Source organism: Anabas testudineus, chromosome 5 (genome assembly GCF_900324465.2).
Source record: "Anabas testudineus chromosome 5, fAnaTes1.2, whole genome shotgun sequence".
NCBI classification, from domain to species: Eukaryota; Metazoa; Chordata; class Actinopteri; order Anabantiformes; family Anabantidae; genus Anabas; species Anabas testudineus.
In genome coordinates, this window is record NC_046614.1 from 18,702,712 (window position 1) to 18,721,509 (window position 18,798).

Genomic DNA, 18,798 nt, shown 5'->3' on the forward strand with positions numbered 1-18,798 from the left:
TATTTAGAGAATAAAAATCCAAATCTAACCTTGGTTTACGAGATTCCAGTAAGTCCCAGTAAATCTGCAAATACAGGGTATTGTTTGTAGAGTTTTGAGGAAAATGATGAATTTAATCAATTTTGGAATAAGGCTCTAACATAACAAAATGTGGAAAAGGTGTGAAAACCTTCTGGATGCACTTTAAAGGTGATAGGCCAAGCAAGCTGAAGTTCGAGATTAATCAAGAAACAACCCTCTAATTAGTAATAGTTGATAGTGCAGTTGCAATCACTGAAAGTAGAGTGTGCATGTTTTGTTTAGTTTTTTTTTCTTACTTGCCTCTAAAGCATCCATTCACAGGAAAGGAATGCATTCTGACACTCAGCTGAAGCAGTTCGGGGTTAAGGGTCTAGCTCAAGTGCAGTACTTTGGTGATTTTATGTTAGGGTAGATGGTGTCTTGTTTACTTTCTCTGTACAGTTGGTGAAGGGTTTCACATATGAAGAAGAGGCTAATGTGACCTCCCCATACAGTTCACACAGTGGCAGTCGGTATTTGGCAGGAGAGACAAGCCGTTTCAACAAATGAACAGAGATGCAATGTCAGCATAGTGAATTGAAATCATTTGATTTACAGAGAAGTACAGTGGGAGAAAAGACAACCTCCTCATCACTGACTCCTTGTCCCTATATCAAAGTAACTTCCCAGAGTCATTCATAGCCAAATTGGGAAAGTTCCTGGTAGAACGGTGCTTAGGTTTTCATTCGGGTGACTTGGCCAGCCACAGCTAGCTTCTCTCTCTAATATCCACCTTTCTCAGCACAGGGCGCTAATGAACCGAGACTGCCTGTACAGTATGGCCTTTTTTCTCTTTGAATTTAAATCAACCAGCCAGGTAGCTGCTTGTAGCATTTATCAAAGAGGACTGAGGCACCGTGCCTTACCGGCAGGATTTCATTCCCTTAAGTGAAGTGTCTTAAAGTTACTTGAAAAGGAAGCGTGGAATCAGTTCACGGCCTTACATAAGTAACATAGTGTAGAAAAAACACTAACAAATAGTTCTATTAAAGAGAACCTTGGAAGGTTAAATGCAAAACTGCGTAAGCCCTGAATCAGTGAAATCACTTAAAGCAAAGGCACATGAGGATTTTTAGGTGCTCCAGCTCCATTATTGAATGGGAGGAAAATACACTTTATAAGGAGCTTAATCTAGCAGCGAAAGAAAAAAATAACACAGACGCGAGTAGCTGTCCTTATCAGTCAGATAACAGAAGATGATTTTCTTCCCTAAGCTGTGTTTTCACTGAGGAATTTCTCTGCCTATGATGCAAATATCATCTGGCTTGTAAATTGGGCATGGTGGTATAATACCAAACTACTTGAAGCTGTCACTGCACCTCCTCGGGACATAGTTTAATGACTGCCTCTTGTTGATGTAGACGCCGTGTGGGTTTACGCTGCAAGTACTGCTATTTCTAATACACAGATTTGATTGTATTCCCTCCCTGCCATGGAAATCCTAACAAATCATTATATTTTTTCATTGTGTATGTGCCTTAAGAGCCTACGAATTAGTCATTCCACAGATGTGAAGTGGAAAGTTGCATGTTTAAATTTGCATTATAGACAAATTCATGATGAGAAAATGCAGCAAAAAAAAAGGAATGGCTTCATCCAAATTTATATTAATATTTACAATTTTGCCTGCAGGTTAGGTGCAAAGTGGGAGGGCAAAGGAACAAGACTAAAAGAGAGGAGATGCAGAACTGTGCACTGTGCCATAACGAAATAGAAGTGACCTTCCATCTCTCTGCGTTAGCTATCTCAGCAGGCTGAATTAACTTTCCCCATCATTCTCACCTCTCTGATGTGAACGGCATGCATGCCGCAGCACAACCCCACACTTTCATGTTTATTAATTTCCTTCACTGAGAGATGCACTAAATCATTGACCCTCTTTTAGTGCCTTGTGCTCCAACCGAGCATGGGAACGAGAAGGATGTATTGATTTTGCCCCCTTCTCATCAGCAGCCAGGCCCTTCTTTCGGATGAGGAAATGGTAAATCTCATATAGTGAGCCCCTGTCAGGGCCTGTCCAGACCCTAATCTTCACTAGTTGATGCTTCTCTAATCTTTCACCATCTACAACTCATTGAAGGCTTTGGGGGTGAAAGTAAAGTGTTAAACATTGCATTAATGCTTGAGACATTCTCTGAAACTTCATAAAAGAAGCATTTTATCAGTTGGGATATGACACAATAGCAAAACAAGCTTTGAATATGTCTTCACTTTCAGTTTGGAGAGTGAAGGACAGGTGCACACAATGACAACATGACTCATTTTTCTGTTAAGAGATACCTTGACGACAGATAAAAGTGACTGTGGGGAAAAATTATATTTTATTATAAGTCAAAGCAACACTTTTCCCTATATTTCCTTTTATTCATGAGTGGCTGTCCTGGATTGCTCATTTATGTTTTCAACTCACATTGTGAATGTGAAAGTAAAAAAGTAAGAATCTCTACCTCGTCATTTTGCAATCACGTGTCCATTTTGCTGATCTGTGTTGTGTCCTATTCAGTGCTGGCTTTAAAGGAACACGCAGTCACACGGGGACAGACTCATTATAAACTTATTGGACGTGGAGGTTGTGCTGACTGAAGTGTGACTTAAACCTTCTACACATTTAAAACTCTGCTCCACTGTGGGATGGAAATTGATTTGCCTTAGGTGGGGATTTCAGACGTGGCAGCATGTGTTAAACACAGTAAATGCTGTAATGCAAGCAGTGAGTGTGTGAAATGTAGCAGACTGATTAGTGATCACGCCTATGACGAATGGATAGATAGGTAGGTATCAAAGCCTTGAGGACTAAGGTTTGTAAGCAGCCCTCTCAGTGAACATGGACTGATGATTCCCCAATTAGCCAAACTAGCCATGTCTTTGACAAATTTGCAGTTTAACTCGAAGATAAGATATAATCTGGTTAGCAAATGAACAAAATCAAATCTTGTTTTAAAAAGTGATGAGTGTATCAGCCTCCCGTGAGTGTTGGCTCTCTTAGTCCTGCAAATAAATTGAGGTGCTCTCAATAATCTAGTTATAAACTCCCCGTTGGTGTGCCTGTCATATTATCTGACATGACAAATAGATCCTTGCTCATGCATCTGGCACCCACTCTTCCTCTCTACCACCCTTTTTGCTAGATCTAGTTTTTTTTTTTTTTTTTTGCACCACTCTTCTTCACTCCCCATTTATCCACTTTCTCCCTCTCTCCCTCTCTCTCTCTCTCTGTCACTCTCTGTTCCCTTCTCCTCCCTCCCTCCCTTCTTGGAGACACTGCTGAATACGGAAGAACAAGAATAGAGATGCACCAGGTGCTTTGGCTGAGACATTCATGTGTGATTGGGTGTGATGAGACCGGTGAATCTGGTCTCAACTGACCATCCATCAGCTGTCGAGGAATAGCGGTGGGAAAAGAGAAAATGTTTGTTTGCCACCAGAAAGGGTCCAGCACATTTCGTGGCAGTGATGGAATGGTTGTCAACATGTGTGTTTCAGTGTGTGCCTGAATGCTTGACTGAAGGAGTCAGTCCAGTCGTGCCTTGACATGTATGCATGTACACAACTCTGCAGTGACGTGTCCCACAGCACCAGTGTCCTGCCTTGTTATGTCTGTGGCTTCAGGTAAAGCAGTTTTGTGTTCTAGCTTACAACTGATCAGAGTAAGTGCGGGTGCGAGTCGGTGAGTGCCAAGCTCTGAGTCATGATCATTTTAGCAGCTGACATTAGAGTGTTGCTCTTTAATCAAAAAGTTAGGAATCAACCATGTCTCTTAGAAATTATATTTATGTACAACTCATTTGTAACAACAAATGCACCAACAATAAACACTAGCGTCTGGTGATTATACTGGATCCACTATCTAGCCCAGAGAACACAACATTAACCAAAGTGCTTTTACTGTCTAACAGACAGGATGGTGAAGGACAACTCCAGTTCCTGCTGTCATAGTTATCTGCTGTACACACCCATCCACCCTAGTCACCTCCCAGCAACTCTACTGCAGTTAATAGCAGTGCTTCATTCACGTTCAAGTTTCCCCTGAGCATAATTCAGCCAGTGATTACCGTCTCACCACAGAGTAATTGGGAAAGCAGTTTAATAGTATATGAACATAATTTCCATGGGGTTTCAGCAGTAGGACTAGGCAGTAAAGCCAAAAAATTAACTATGTTTGTGTGTGTGCGGGTGTGTTTTTCAAGTTAGGGGATGATTCTCCATTTTAATTCTTTCTTTACATCCTTAAATGCAGGAACATGTTTCAATTTTTCATTTTAATTTACACGAGTTGAGAAAGAATAATAGGGCACCACTCGCAGCATTTGTATGAACCCAGCTATGGACTTTCAGCTAGATGCTTCAATTAAATACTCAAATCCACTTCAACTTTCATTTTCTGCACGTAAAATAGAAAAACGTCTGCAGACTAATTTATTCTGCTGTCACTGTTTCTTAAATCTGCAGATAGCTGTTAGATTGCATAGCAGGATCAGCACAGTTCATTGAAGTCTCATGGCTTTACCTCTAGTAACCTAAGACAATGTTGTTTTCATTAATACACTGATTGTCCTCAGTCTGTTTCTCTAGTGATGTAGATGCTACTGTTCTACAATATAGCCAGAGCAAGCTAATTCTGCTAGATTAGAGAGCTGGCATGACTCTTTATTATCAATGCCACTTTAACTGCATTCTATAATTTATTAGTTACAGAAAATCTTCGTATGAAACTTCAAACTATTTTAATCTTGAACAAAAAAAAAACATGTCAAGCTTGCAAATTCCCTGCGATGTTTCGAGAGCTTCTTTAAATCTGAGGGAAACTGAGAGTGCTCATGCTGTGTGACTACAAGGAAAGTTGAGTCACAATCCACGCTGAGTTTTGAGCAACTCGAGTGTTATTTTAGAGCGGTGCAAAATTAATGATATTTGTTCAGCAGCCATAATGAAAGTGATAGACTGAGACCAGAGCTTCATGCAGAATGTGCAACAACAGTTGTGTGGACCGAAAAATGCATAATGATATATCTGGCAAAAGGTGCAACACGGCAACTGTTACAATTGTCACGTAATTCCTTGGCATTATTTGCATTTGTGTCAGACGGAAATAATGACAAGACACAGACAATAGCACAATATGTCTGAGCTAGAGAAAAGATTCTGGATTTTCGAAACACAGCCTCAGCATGTCCATGTATTATAATATATATGCAAGACGCCTGCAAAAGAAATAAGCCTTATTGTCTATTCAAAGGGTTTCGACTGAATAAATGCATGCATATCCAGGGAGTTTGCTGAGCTTTTATTGATATGTGTGAAATGATGCAGACAGAGGTCCTGAAAGAGTAATCACTGATATTAGTGTCGATCCCTAAGCTGTGTGACTCCGGGCCTGCCCTGATGAATTGGCTTTATGAAAATGCCACTGAGTGACATGTTTAAGCCATTGAGCTTGATAACTGTGTCCCTCTTTGCCCTTAAATGGCAGCTTTCTGCCGCACTGATACTCATCTTAGTAACTGAGGGAGAGGGAGAGAGAGGAGAGAAATCGTAACCGATAAAGTCAGAGTGAATCAAACTGAGGTAGATGAGTAAAGGCAGATTTGAAATAGGTGAAAAGGAAGACAGGAGACAGAAGGGACCTCACTGTGAAGGTAATGGGTTGGAGCCAGTGATAATCACGTTCAAAGGGGAGCCAGTGTCACCGTGTAATGCAGCAGGACAGAAAGCCAATCAAACAGCGGCTTCTGTTGCCCTCTGACCCAGCTAGGTTCACATTTGACATGTCATTCAGAGCCACACGAAGCTCTTACGTTTCTCTGATCTGAACAGGCTGGTGTTTCCATGGAGTCCATTGATTTGAAAAGCCGACATATGATATCATCATTGATTTCAACTGTCTTTTTCTTCTATAAATCGAATCTGGCATTCATCCCCCACTTTAATTCAATGCAGTGCTAATTACACTGACCTTAGCGGCACTGTCTCTCTATCTATGTTTGAGTCTAATCTGTTTGTTCCTGTGTTTCTTTTGAACTAAAAGCATTTAGCGACACCACCAGCAACAGTATCATCATTAGATACCCATCACAGCATAGTGTGAATTTCAAGCATGTCATAAATATCCACCTCACTACTTGAGATGCAGCATACTTGCACGCCTCCTGTAGCTCACTCTCGTATGAACAAATATTTGTTGGTGTCGCAGACGTCAGTCTGCATCGCAATGAAGTCCCTCACAAGAACGGCCACTCTCCGCTGTGCATCTCCCTCTGTTTCCTGTGTCATCTGCAGCCAAATTCTTTTTGACACAATGCTTGTTACTTACCATGGTCTGCTAATGAGTAATGATTATTTTGTTCTCAAGTTTTTAGATACTAGTTTGGAGTATATCTATGTAGAACAAATTGGTGAGAAGGGATACAACAAGCAGCTTTATGATGTGCTGCTTACTCAACTGAGACTCCCGAATGCTACATATAACGAGTGAGACTTGATGCTTGTTTTAGCCACGTGTCTTAGCTGAAAAACACTGTTTCGTGACAGTGGAGTGAGCAGAGGTGATTAATCAGTTTGTCAGTTTTGTGTCATATTCCCACTTCGGCTGTCAAATTACACAATTATCTGCTTGTCTGTCTTGCATTATGCTGACTTGAGTATCACTTGTTTGTTTAGACAAATAAAAGCCATCTCACCTTAGCATCTGGGAATACTTACCAATTAATCAACATGGTATTCAGCACATTAATCAATACCTTTTACTTACTTGCAGCCCTAGAAGCAGTCTGCTGTGTGGTTGCTGTTTTGGTGTAGATGTGGTGTACTGCATAAAAACATTAGCTGTTCAGTTAGGTTGTTATTAAATTTTTTTGTGAGGCACATGATCCACATGCTAAATATACATCAGCATCACATGGCAAATGCGTCTGATGAAGAAAACATGACTGTGAACCTACCTCAGTGAAGTGTTTTGATTTTATCATTGTCCACAAATTTATTAGACAAGGTCAAATTGAAACGAGGTGGTTTTGTGCTTCCCTCATGTATCTGTTGAGCGAGCAGGGAGCTATACTTTAAGCCTCTCTGTTAGTGTATTTTGACTTTTATATTACCTGTGATAACTGTATCACTGCTGTTGTTGTTTTTTATTCACAGTCTGGGAAAACAGACACTTGAAACATAAATTTACTGCAGCATCAACATCAACAAACCTGAAATGTCTGTGTTTTAGCTTAACAGTGCACCATGGATTAATGGTGTAGAAACAAGCATCATTTATAGAAAAATGTTTTGGTATTGACTCGCTTTTAGCTCACGCACTTCAAAATGTCATTTGACACCTGTCTTTCTGCCACTTGTCACTCTTCTTACTGTGAAGTGACATAAGGCTCAAATATCAGCCGTGTGTTTTTCTACATTCCAGTTTGGGGATTTGTTTGTTACAGACATACTGTGACATGTACAAATACATCTCATGTAATATATTGTCATCATTTATAGTTATTATCAGAGAACTGGTTTCCTTTCATGAACTGTATCAGTCAGTGACGTTCTGTGTCACCTCTGCACTGCTTCATATGAGAAATGTGTTATTTGGCCACAACAACTCACTTAAAAAATAAAAAATAAAAAAAAAAAGTCATTGTTTTCTTTTTCATATTGTTTTTCTCCCAGCAGGGGAGTGTGTGCCGTAACATGCAGCGTATCAGATAACAATGGCCCCTGTTGAAAGGTGAAGACAGAATATTGTGTTTTGGAGAACAGCATCATTTCCTTTGGCCTCTGCCTCATTGTCCCACAGCATCTTCTGGGAATGCACCGAGCTCGGTGCTTGTTTACGCGCTCTTTGTTTTTCCTGCGCAGGCCAAATCCATTGAATCCCACAATAACCTGAAAATATGAATGTTATACTATTGATTAAACACTGCCTCTCAGCAAGTAATATCATTGTCTTAGTGTGTCACCTCTTTTTTGTGATATCTTTATTTTGTCATCTTGACATAATTCCTCACTCAAATCAGATTCGTGGAATTCATACATTGCCTGGAAGTAAAATGATCTTCCAAATAGCAGCCTTTATGTGTGTGTAGGAGAAAAAAAATACAGAGATCTTCACGTATTCACCTTTTAACAGTTTGTGTTCGTGTGTCTGTATGTGTGTGTGACCATGTGTGACTATATGCATGTTCCAAGTAATGGGCTTTGTGCATCCTCTCTTGCTGATGGCCAGGATGTATCCATGGCAACACCAGGTCGATCCTAGCTGTAAGCGGAGCTGGTGAGAGGGACTTGAAAGGGAGCGTTAAACCTCTCCTCTCATCTGCCCTGCGCTCTTCTCGCTCTGACCATGGTGAAATGCGTGGCCTTGTTGAAATCCCAGCCCCCCCGGGGGTAGATACTGTAGCGGGACTCTTGCATCACAACACTGCCACCTTTTGACCTGATCTGAAAATGTTTCCTCAAAACATGGTCAGAATGTTTTGTTGTTTTTTCTTTATGATTTCAGGGTTTACCTGTGGACACAAGTGTGTTTGTCTGCTAAAGCTGAGCACCAGTACGTGCTTGTTGACTTGTTGTTTTTTTCGATTGTTGCCTTTTTAGAGAGTTGTCAGGAGAGAGATGACAGGTAATGAGGGCAGAGGGAGACGGGGAATAACAAGTGACAAAGCTCCCAGCCAGATTTGAATCGCTTAATGGCCCCAGGGCTACAAGAGTGCCCCTGTTAGGACGGTTTCACAGCAGATGTAAATCCTGAAGTTGTTTAATTAATTCAAGGTGATTTTACGGAAGTCTCTTGAGTCTCTTCTTTAAAAAGGTGTTTAATGATGAAGTGTGATTTTACTTCTATTTACTGTTGTAGAAAATAATAGCTGTCTCTCTGTCTGTAAGTTAGTTTCAGTTTCTTTTTATAGTTTAAAAACCCTTTTAAAGCTTTAAAAACTCCTTTGTAAAAGTCAAATCATCGTGATAAGTAAAAGCAATGCTGGGTGTGTTTATGTACAGTAGGTAGAGTACCATACAAAAAGAAAAATGCTATATACTTTTCATCACCATTTCTCATTGTCATTCTCAAAATGAAATCTTTTGATGCTGTGTCCTGGCAATTTCAGCCCACGGGAGCGACAACAAGATTATATGTGGTGCTGCTTCCCCCTAGTGGATATCAGATGACATCCGTTCATGAATTTGAAAGCAATGAACAACGACAAGGGATCAAAAAGGCATAAAAAGATAAATAAATGGGGAAGAAATTAGCAGGACGATTGTGTTTAGTTTTGAATCAATCTCTTTTGGCAAGAAAATATATGACAAAACAGATTTATTGCAACCCTGTGTGCGTCAATAAATCTGCACTGACACTGTCATTTGGATCTTGTGGCAGAAAGGACATTAACCCCCTAATCTGGCTATATTGAGAGGGTCAGTGGCCTGGGTTGCACTGTTTAATTTCTTCCACTGCAGTTTTGGTGTGTTTGAATATTCATGCAGTTGTACCTCTCACAAGGCCGAGGAACTGCAGCTGAGTAAGCTCTGTGACCTTCTTGTTAGGTCAGGCTGGATGCTGGAGGCTATCTAGTGATCACTAATACATATTCAAGAAGCAGAGGCTATCAGAAGCTGCTGTTAAACAGGATTCAAGATAGGACCGGATCAAGGCCAAGCCACAAGTTTTTTATTTGCCCTCTTATCGCCAGTAGTTTTTTGTTTTTTCTGTCTGTGATGGACAATATTCACAGCTGCGGCTAAACACATATTGACCAAGTCTGCTCCCTTTCTCACCCTCTTACTTGAAATTAGAGTTTCCACTTGATGAAAACACGCTGGTGTGTTGTTATAGTTTAAAAGCCCAACTCAATGGATCGGTTTGGTTAATGTGTTTTCCATGGGGCTGTTCCTTAGAGGTATCTGTGGTATCATTAGCTGTAGGTTCTTATTGTAAAGAGCACTGTAATGCTCTTAAATGTGTTAACATTTCATTTTCTGGCACCATCATGTTTCTGAAACTAATCTCCGCACTCTAATGGAGGTGGATCGATACAGATGGATTGGTCTCTTACATTTCCTTTTCATATCACAACCAACACCACCTCTGGGATTCTGCATTTATCTCCATATTAAATAATGAGATGATCCATTTAAGATGTTTTTTTTTTTTTTTCCTGTCTCTCTCTACTTGTGTATATTTGCTTTCAGTTAATCTGCCTTCCACAGAATTGCTCGCAGCTATGTGGGGGTTTGTAATTTGAAAGAGATCTGCTGCTAAAAGAGCCATTAGATTGAAACAACACTGAGCAATGAACAAATGGAAGCCGTGATTAAATTCCTTGACTTTCCTTCTTGGTGGTTGTTCTGTTACAGGCTATTTCTTGATTAGACATCACACATGAGCTTAGTACTTCTCGTCTAAAGAATCCTCTCTCGGGACGTTACGTGCTGCTGATGTTTAAAACGCACTGTAATATCAAACCTTATTATAAAACCGTGTCTAAGGTTGCACTGTATTTTACAGTTTCCCAATAGCTCATCTTTATTCATCTCAATAACACCTAAGTATTATTTGCATTTGATTATACAACTGTGCTGAGATCATTTTCTTTTTGGTGGGGAGGAGTGGGGTCATGCCAAACAGTGAAATCAGCAGAAATAAACAGCCTGTTTAGTGCTTTTCCTGTTATGCTCTACAGTAGCTGCCGTTCTCTGACAGTTTCTCTCTCCCACTGCGTCAAACCTTGTTTTTTTCCGGTAAATGGTGAAACTCTGCCCCAGCACGGTGACCTGTAGCTGGGCCCTGTGGGAGTATTCTGTGTCCTATACTCCTCATGGGCTCGCATTCTTTCCCCTCCTCCTTGTCTTCTTCTTCTTCTGCTTCCTCTTTTCTCGTTCTTTTCTCTTCATGGGATCTGCCCCCCAAGACAAAAGGACAAACTCAGACAAGGTATCTCAGTTCAACTGAGAGGAGATGTGTATGGTGGCGAGCGGAGTGTATGACTTGATTTTCAGCTCATGATTCATCGCTTCAGATGATGTTTTGATTTTGTTCGGGGTACAGTGTGTTTGATAGGTTTTGTATTTGGACTGATACCGCACTCTAAGGGTCCACCTCGAGTATTATGCCTGATGGTTTAGCACCCGTTCCGTACGACTGCTTCTCTTCTTGAATGATTTCATTGCTTCAGGATTTTGGACTCTTTGATTGTTTAGGACCTCAGGCCACAGATTCCTATCTCAACCTGCCACCATGCCGGTCCGGATCATGTGCACCATCTCCTTTTCGGCCGATGACGAACCCAGCAGAGGATATGGTAAAGATTGTTTTGACGACCACTACAAGCGTGTCAAGAAGAGTTATAGCGATGGGGACTCGCAGGAGTACCTGGATAGGTGTAGTCAGGTAGATGATTACAATGACGAGGAAGACAATGATGAAGAGGTTCAAGACCTGGCCGGTTTCTTTGGTGGGTGCTCACTCCACGGTGCCAACCACGTATTTGTAGAGGACAAGAAGTTTGGTATCCGCCAGGGTTTGTGGGCGGTGGTCTTCACCATGGCCCTGTCTGCTTTCTTGTACCAGGTAGTAGACAGGGTCATATACTATCTCCAGTATGATCACATCACCATGTTAGATGAAAAATCAGCCAGCAACATGACCTTCCCGGCTGTCACCATGTGTAATTACAACTTTGTTCGGAAGTCTCAGATGAGCTACAGCGATCTGATTTTCATGGGCCCTCTCCTGGGCTTCGAGGAAGGCATGGCTCCAGGGTTTCCTCTCGCCCCAGAGCCAGACCGCCCACCAGGCTCTCGCTTCAGCCTGGATGAGTTCTACACCCGAACTCGACACCGCATAGAGGACATACTGCTGGACTGTAAATTCAGAGGCTTAGACTGTGGCCCCGAGAACTTCAAAGAGGTAAGTTACGTCAAGATCCCACAAACAGAAATATGTTTTAAAATAGTTAAAACATTTTACTTTATATTTTATACTCTTATGTCAGACCTTTTTATTTAATAGTAATATTTGATATGGGGATTGAAAATTGGAATATGACCAAAGACACAGACAACTTAATCTGTAATGTCAGTATAATAAGAAATAAAGAAGAAAATCACAGATATCAAAAACAAAGAGTGTTTTTTTATGGCTGTACCTCAGTTAATCCCACATCATTGCTTTAAATAAAATGGTTGTCTAAGTCAGCACGTCTGCTTTAATGAAAGTCCACTATAAATAAAAATGAGTAGACATAATAAAAGCAGGTGCCATTACTTAAAGTGGCATACTTGGCATATAGCTGATGTTATTGAATTAAGCAGGCTCTGAAGGAATCTTTGTGTTGCTCGGATAAAACTTAAAGGCAGCCTCTTGCTAGACACACATTCCCTGAATTGTTGGTATTTTGGGTTTTGTGGCTCCTGCTCCCTGTGCACATCGGATAACACTCGAGAGGAATACTGAATTACCAAGTAATGGTGAAAATATCTTGCTATTGGTCTATTGATTTGCTTGACCTTTGCACAGTTTAGATGGGTTTGTGCGGACTGCTAATGGCCATACAATAGTTATGCAAGCTGCCACTGCATCAGTGTGCATCTTCATGTAAGACACTCCATTTCGCTTTTTAGACCTGATAACAGCATGATGCCTTTGTTCATTTTATTTAAATAATGTTTGCAGTGAAGAAGAATGGCAGAAGTGGAAGGTGCAGTTATTACTGCCCAGATTTTTTATTTGTTAGTTGATTAATTGATTGACTAATCAATTATTTTGGTAAATTAAGGAAGAAGAATCAATAATGAGATTAATTATTAATTGCAGCCCTAGTTATTTCTTTAGATGGTGAATTAATCATAAATCAATCATGAGTCTCCCTAAGAGTCATAAACTAAATTTATTGCATTTCACAGTAATGTTAGAAATGCAAACACAAGCAGAGTGATATGACATCAAACATTAAATCGGGTCATTTTTCATTTAGGGTTCTGCTCTGACATCATGGGACTGGGAACTTCAATAGCAGAACTGGTCAAATTCAGTCAACCAGGCCAATATGAAATAAAGTTACAATGTGGAATTGAAGCTAGATAAAGTGAGCTGTGAATGTGTTTTACTGCACCAGGGAAGATGCTCAGGTGTAAGGGCAAATAATTAAAATCAGAGACTATTTATTTGCTGAGCAGTGTGTGCCAGCAGGATGAAATTAATTATGTGTGAAATACTGCAGCAGGGAAGAAAATCATATATAAGAGGTCTAAGAAAAACCTTTGCTTTGTGTCTCTATCACAGAGTTCCCGTACATTGACAGGGTTCGGGAGTTTACAAATATGCTGCTCTGTCACTGTGAGGACATATGCTGCATATTGACCAGAACAGGAAGCATCATTTGATAGTAGCACAAAAATGTCTTTGACGGCAGACCATAGATCCTATTTTTATTCAAGTTTCAGTGTCTTACCCAGACAGAAATTGAAAAATGTAGAGATTGGGTAATGATTATCATAAATTGAAAGAAATTGGGGTATATGGTGAATGTCCTTGAGGTGAAATTGGGCTAGCAGTCATCCTCCGTGGATTTGCTTTTTAAAAGATAAAGTACTGGGACTGCAGTGCAGTCTGCCATTTTATTAGCATGAGAGGGAGGCACGGAGCAGGCTTCATTCAATGACAGACATTACTGCCATGGTGCAGTTTAAAATGAATTCCTGCCATCATAATGTCTTACTTGGAATTAGATAGGATGCTTCTTAGATCACAGTATCATCTTCTACACCTTGGTGAAGCTGTGACAGATTCTAGCGTTCAAACCTGCAGTACCTTTGTCCTTCAGTCGTCGATCTCCATTATAAATAATTACAAAAGTTTTAAATATACTGTAAAAGTTCCTGCTTGAGATTGCTTATTGACAACGTATATTTGGTAGAATAAATCACAGTTAGTTTGTGATACTGTAAAAGTGAAGAAAGAAGTTCAACACTGTCATACAGTAAATCAAAGCAAGTGAAGGCTTGCCAAAGTATTTCCTAAACCCATTTATGAAAGGCTCTAATCATACGTCTGAAACTGATGAAATAATCTGTAATTATTTTTATTAAATTTTTAAATCAAATGAGCACTGGTATCATTCACTTTGCAGATAGCGCTGCATGAGCCTGAAGAAAAGTAGCACTAATGTTACAGGTTGTTTTAAACAGTATGAGTTTTGTTTTTGAAGGAAATGGTGTGTTCCTGCCTGCAGGTTTCATGTATTGTTGTTACTGAAGCAAGGCTAAAGGCCTGACTAACACAAATGACAAGTAATCATTTCTTTGTCAGGTCTAATGGGACTAATTATAGCCATTGTCAATTTAACTTGTATTACAATCACCCAGTAATATCATCATTGATTGTTCCTTCAGCTCTTGTACCTCAACATAACAATGACCAACTAATGTTTTCTCGCCGTTTTGTTGCTCTGTTTCTAAAGCAGATTTAAAATTTGTCCTGTGCTCCTTTAAAATGTACAAGGGCAGGTTTGAAAAATAGAAAATAGTTATTTATGGAAGATAATTACTGCTTGGAAACAGCCATTATACTTTCTTGGTTTATTGTGTTTGGTGAGATAAAGTGCATTTTTGTGATATTTGTGCCGATAACAAGCTTTAGAGTGTTAATGCAACAGCAGGCTATATTTAAAATGATGTTACCATGGTAGATGACTATTTCTTTATAGATCAGCTATACACCAGTAATGACAACAGTTGACAACAGCCTGTACAATTGTGGAAAATCCTGCAGCATGGTACTTGGCTTGTCTTTTAAGATCTTTTATTTATGTATGTATTTAATTTAGAGAGAGAACACTCCGATGGGCCGTTTGATCACCTATCCTCCGCAAAAAGACTGCAGCACATGCAGGCTTATTAATATTTAGACCTTCAGATCTGATTATAGAACCCATGAGGTATTAACATGTACTGTATATTTACTGTATGTTTTTATAATGTATGTCAAGGACATGTGAACACAGAAATTATGAATTGGCCTTGAGTGGTCATATAGTTCTGTCTGATGGTCTGTCTTGTGTCATGCTGAATGATTTTCTACAAGTTACCTTCTTGTAGCTTAGAAATGGTTATAGCTCATTCATAAGCATAAGTCAATTAATTATTGAAAATTAATTATGATGAATAAATTGCAATAAATTACATCATATAACCCCCTGTAAGAACAGGTGCCATATTGGAAAGCAACATTTGCAAATCACACAGGGAACAAGACCAACTATTGCTTATATATTGGCTCCACCTTGTTGTGTGCAGGAATGACATGAAATCTATACAGCAGGCTAACTCACTTAACGTGCATTACTGTTTTTTTTTTTTTTTTACTGCAGCAAATCAATAGTGTATTTATTTGTGCGTAATGTGGCAATAGACAGTGCCACTGATTGCAGTATGGAGAACCCTGAACCCCTCCTGCTGGAGCCTGTTGGTGATGTCTGCTAAAGAGCCACTAATGGCCTAGCAGACTCCACTATGGGTAAGTTGTGGAGGGGCGGGAAAGAGAGATCAGCAGATTGATTGCTTTCTGTCTCCCTCGGCCTCTGGGGTTTTCTGTCCATCCCTCTTCACGTTCTGTGTCTCTTTCCACCATGTCTGGTGTCTCTGCATGGCAGATGTGTCTTGCTGTGTGTGTGTGTGTGTGCACTGCGATGAGTTCGGTCAGTAGTGAAGCTTGGCTAATGCCCTGCAGATAGATGGTTCAGGTTGCAACAGTTCTGTCCCAGAGCAGAATGTGAGCCCCCCTTAGCACAATGATCCAAATCCCTTCTTCCTGCGATAGCCCCAGCCCATTAGATACAGCTTGCCTTTCTCCCAAGCTCAGCACTGTCAACAGAATCAGCCAGTGGCTCTGGTTACACCCTTCTCCTGTCTTCTCAAAAGCATCAGTCAGTAAACCTGAGGCTAAGGCTCTCACTTTCAGACAGATATTCAGACAGACTGTGAGGAAATATTGTCAGAGAAGGGAAAATGAAAGGCTGGAACTGGACTCACCATCTGGCTTGTAGCTGTAAATATGGTTACGGTTCAGCACTTCTTTCAAGCAGCCACTGGAAGAGATTGTATCAGGGAAAGTGTAATGCAATTATCTTCAAGCATATGCCATGATAAATTAGACGTTAGGAAATTATCGCAGTAGATCATAACATGTGTTCCACCAACACGGAGTATGGCACTGCTTACATCGAGTGTGTGTGTAAAAGTCAATTTGTTCTTGTCACTTGCGAAGCAACAGTTCCTTTACACCTTGTGCAATTAGGCTAATTAAACTGTCACTACTTCAAATAGAAATAGATTTTTGTGCCTGTGTTTGTATTGCATAGTCATTTTGTGATTTATTTTATTTGCCTTTGTACAAGTTCAATGCATTCTTTGGAGTTTGATTTATGCTGGATTGTTGCTGTTTCATTAGTTGGTTTGAAATTCAGATCCATCAGGCGATGCCAGCACAAAGGCATGTAAGCCCAGAGAGAAGTGTGTGTCTTAGCGGTTTAACTCCCCCTGCAACGCCTGGTCCTGTGTGAGAGAAACTGACCTGGTCTAATTGACTTGAAAGTTTCAAAAATGAGGCTCAGTCAGAATGCAGCTATTACATTTTGTGAGTTTCAAAAAAGCTTGCATGGGTGAAATGTTTCCTCCCCTCTGAGAGGTGACAGCCCAGGACCATTAAATATTTATGGTAACACTGAAGTTCAGGCAGCTGTCCGTGACTTTCTCTCATCTTCTCGAGCATTATTAGCTGTTTTTGGATGAGAAGTGGTGGTCAGCGGTGTTAGGCATTACATCATCACAGTTACAGTTTGTGCAGAACTAAAAAATAAATGGAAATTTAACTTTCGCTCACATCAAATAACAATAAATCTACTGCTTAACAGAAAGAGTTCTCTTCTTCTTCATCTCACAGTCTGATATAATGAATAAACTGGGTTCTTCAGCAACGTATTTTGCTTGCCAACATTTTCAATTCCACTTTTGAGGGCATGCACTTATATCAAACATGATCACAAGGGGGCAGTGTTTTACAATTATTTTACAACCCAAACTGACTTTCATGGACTTCTTGGCGCTGGTGCTGGTGCATGATGTTCTTTTATTTCTCTTTGTTTACAAGGAATCACTCAAAAATATACTTAATCCCATCTCTAAAGAAGCCTTTGATTCCCACTACAGTAGAACATCAGAGTCTCTCAGCTGCAATGACCACTATCCAGTTAAAGCATCATTTGGAAGCAGAGCTGCTGCCAGTGGAAACCCAGTGGTTGCATTTTATGAAAGAACTGTTTTCACAAGGGATTAAACTGTATTTGTGTGTTGTGGGGATTAAAAAATAAATATTTCAAATCAAACATGGACTGAGATTTGTCCATTGTGGACTCTCCCTCACTCGATCCCCATCTCTCTTTTCTCCCCATCTCTTTGTTTTCAAATCCCTCACTATTTCTGTGCATGAAGGACTTAAGTCCAGTACGAGAGAGACACTTCTTTGGCACTCTATCACTGTGTCCTGTCTCTCTCTCTATATTCAAGTGACAGATCAGTGTTTCCAAATACACCCAGTTTAATTAAATTGCTCGTCAGTCTTCTTTGGAGGATGGTGACAAGAGGTGCAGCGGCACTCATTTGCTTTTTAAGATGAGTCCAGTGGGATATAAAGCTTGGGTCATTTAAATTGGACAGATACATCACTACCTCTCTGCAATATCAGCCAACACTTCATAACACAAATGCTAATTAATCATTAAAGTGACATAAATGAAAGGATAGAACTTTGACTTTATCCCCTGACTAAGATAAATTGCTCCTAATGATCTGAAAATGAGGGATACCGCCGTCTTGTTGGAGCAATTATATATGAATAAGACATATGACAAGTGTCCTTTATGGGGCCAATAGCCACTTACTAGTTGGTAATTAGGGTGATGAGGGAGCCTTAATTGCTTCCTACAGGATTGTTGCCCTGTACTTTCATCAGAGCTGAAAAAAACATTTGGCTCCAAATGACAGAATGGATGTCAGAGGAGCTGTGAGGAGAAAGGCAGCGTCCTTTTAAGAGCACTGGACTCTGTCTCAGTGTTTTCTCTTTTGTTGCATCTCTCTTTGTGTCTCTGTGTTCCTTTTGGTCTCTGTCTGTGTTCGTCCCTATGTGTGGGTGAGTGCTTATGTATGCATGAGTGTGCAGACAGACCTTTATTAGAATAAGAATCTATTACTTACTGTCTGTGCTGGAAAAAAAAAATCTATTATCATCATAATTAAAATACAAGTGGGGTTTTTGTATACAGGGTTTCTGGTGGGGGAAGGATGTCTAAAGGCTAGTATGTGTTTGTGGCATTTGCTGCCTCTCCTCACCAGATTTTCACAGATCACTGCATCTGTCGCGGTCAGCAGGACTATGTTAGTAAGCGAGCGGCTCTGTGGCTTTGTGTAGAATCAGCAGGACACAAAGGTGTGTTTTGTATGTGTATATAGTTTTTAAGTGTGTACAAGTGAATGAGACAAGAGGTAGCCTATACATCCCCTGTGTTTATTTACTGTATATGTTAAAGTCATCAGTGCTAACCTACCTTTCAGTACTAGATTCCCTTCACTAAAATCTACGCGTTGAGCAGTGGCTATGCCGAACTTGATGCATGAATCGATTTTTAGTGCATTGGCAAACAACCTTAACAAAAAATATTCCCAATCGCTTTCTTATGCATTATTATCCCAGCTGAGTTT

At 40.2% G+C, this 18,798-nt stretch overlaps 1 protein-coding gene across 3 annotated transcripts in view; it reads left to right on the top strand.

Moving 5' to 3' along the window:
• The window catches only part of asic1b (acid-sensing (proton-gated) ion channel 1b), a 130,476-nt gene that overhangs the window by 77,410 nt on the left and 34,268 nt on the right, over positions 1-18,798 (top strand). For 2 of the 3 annotated variants that reach the window (XM_026350128.1, XM_026350131.1), the window contains exon 1: positions 10,989-11,953. The exons of the other annotated variant lie outside the window; for it this stretch is intronic. In XM_026350128.1, the coding sequence (XP_026205913.1) occupies positions 11,282-11,953 (672 nt within the window). In that variant the 5' untranslated portion in view covers positions 10,989-11,281. Of the gene's footprint in view, positions 1-10,988; positions 11,954-18,798 lie in introns of those variants that run through there. 3 annotated transcript variants of the gene reach the window in all.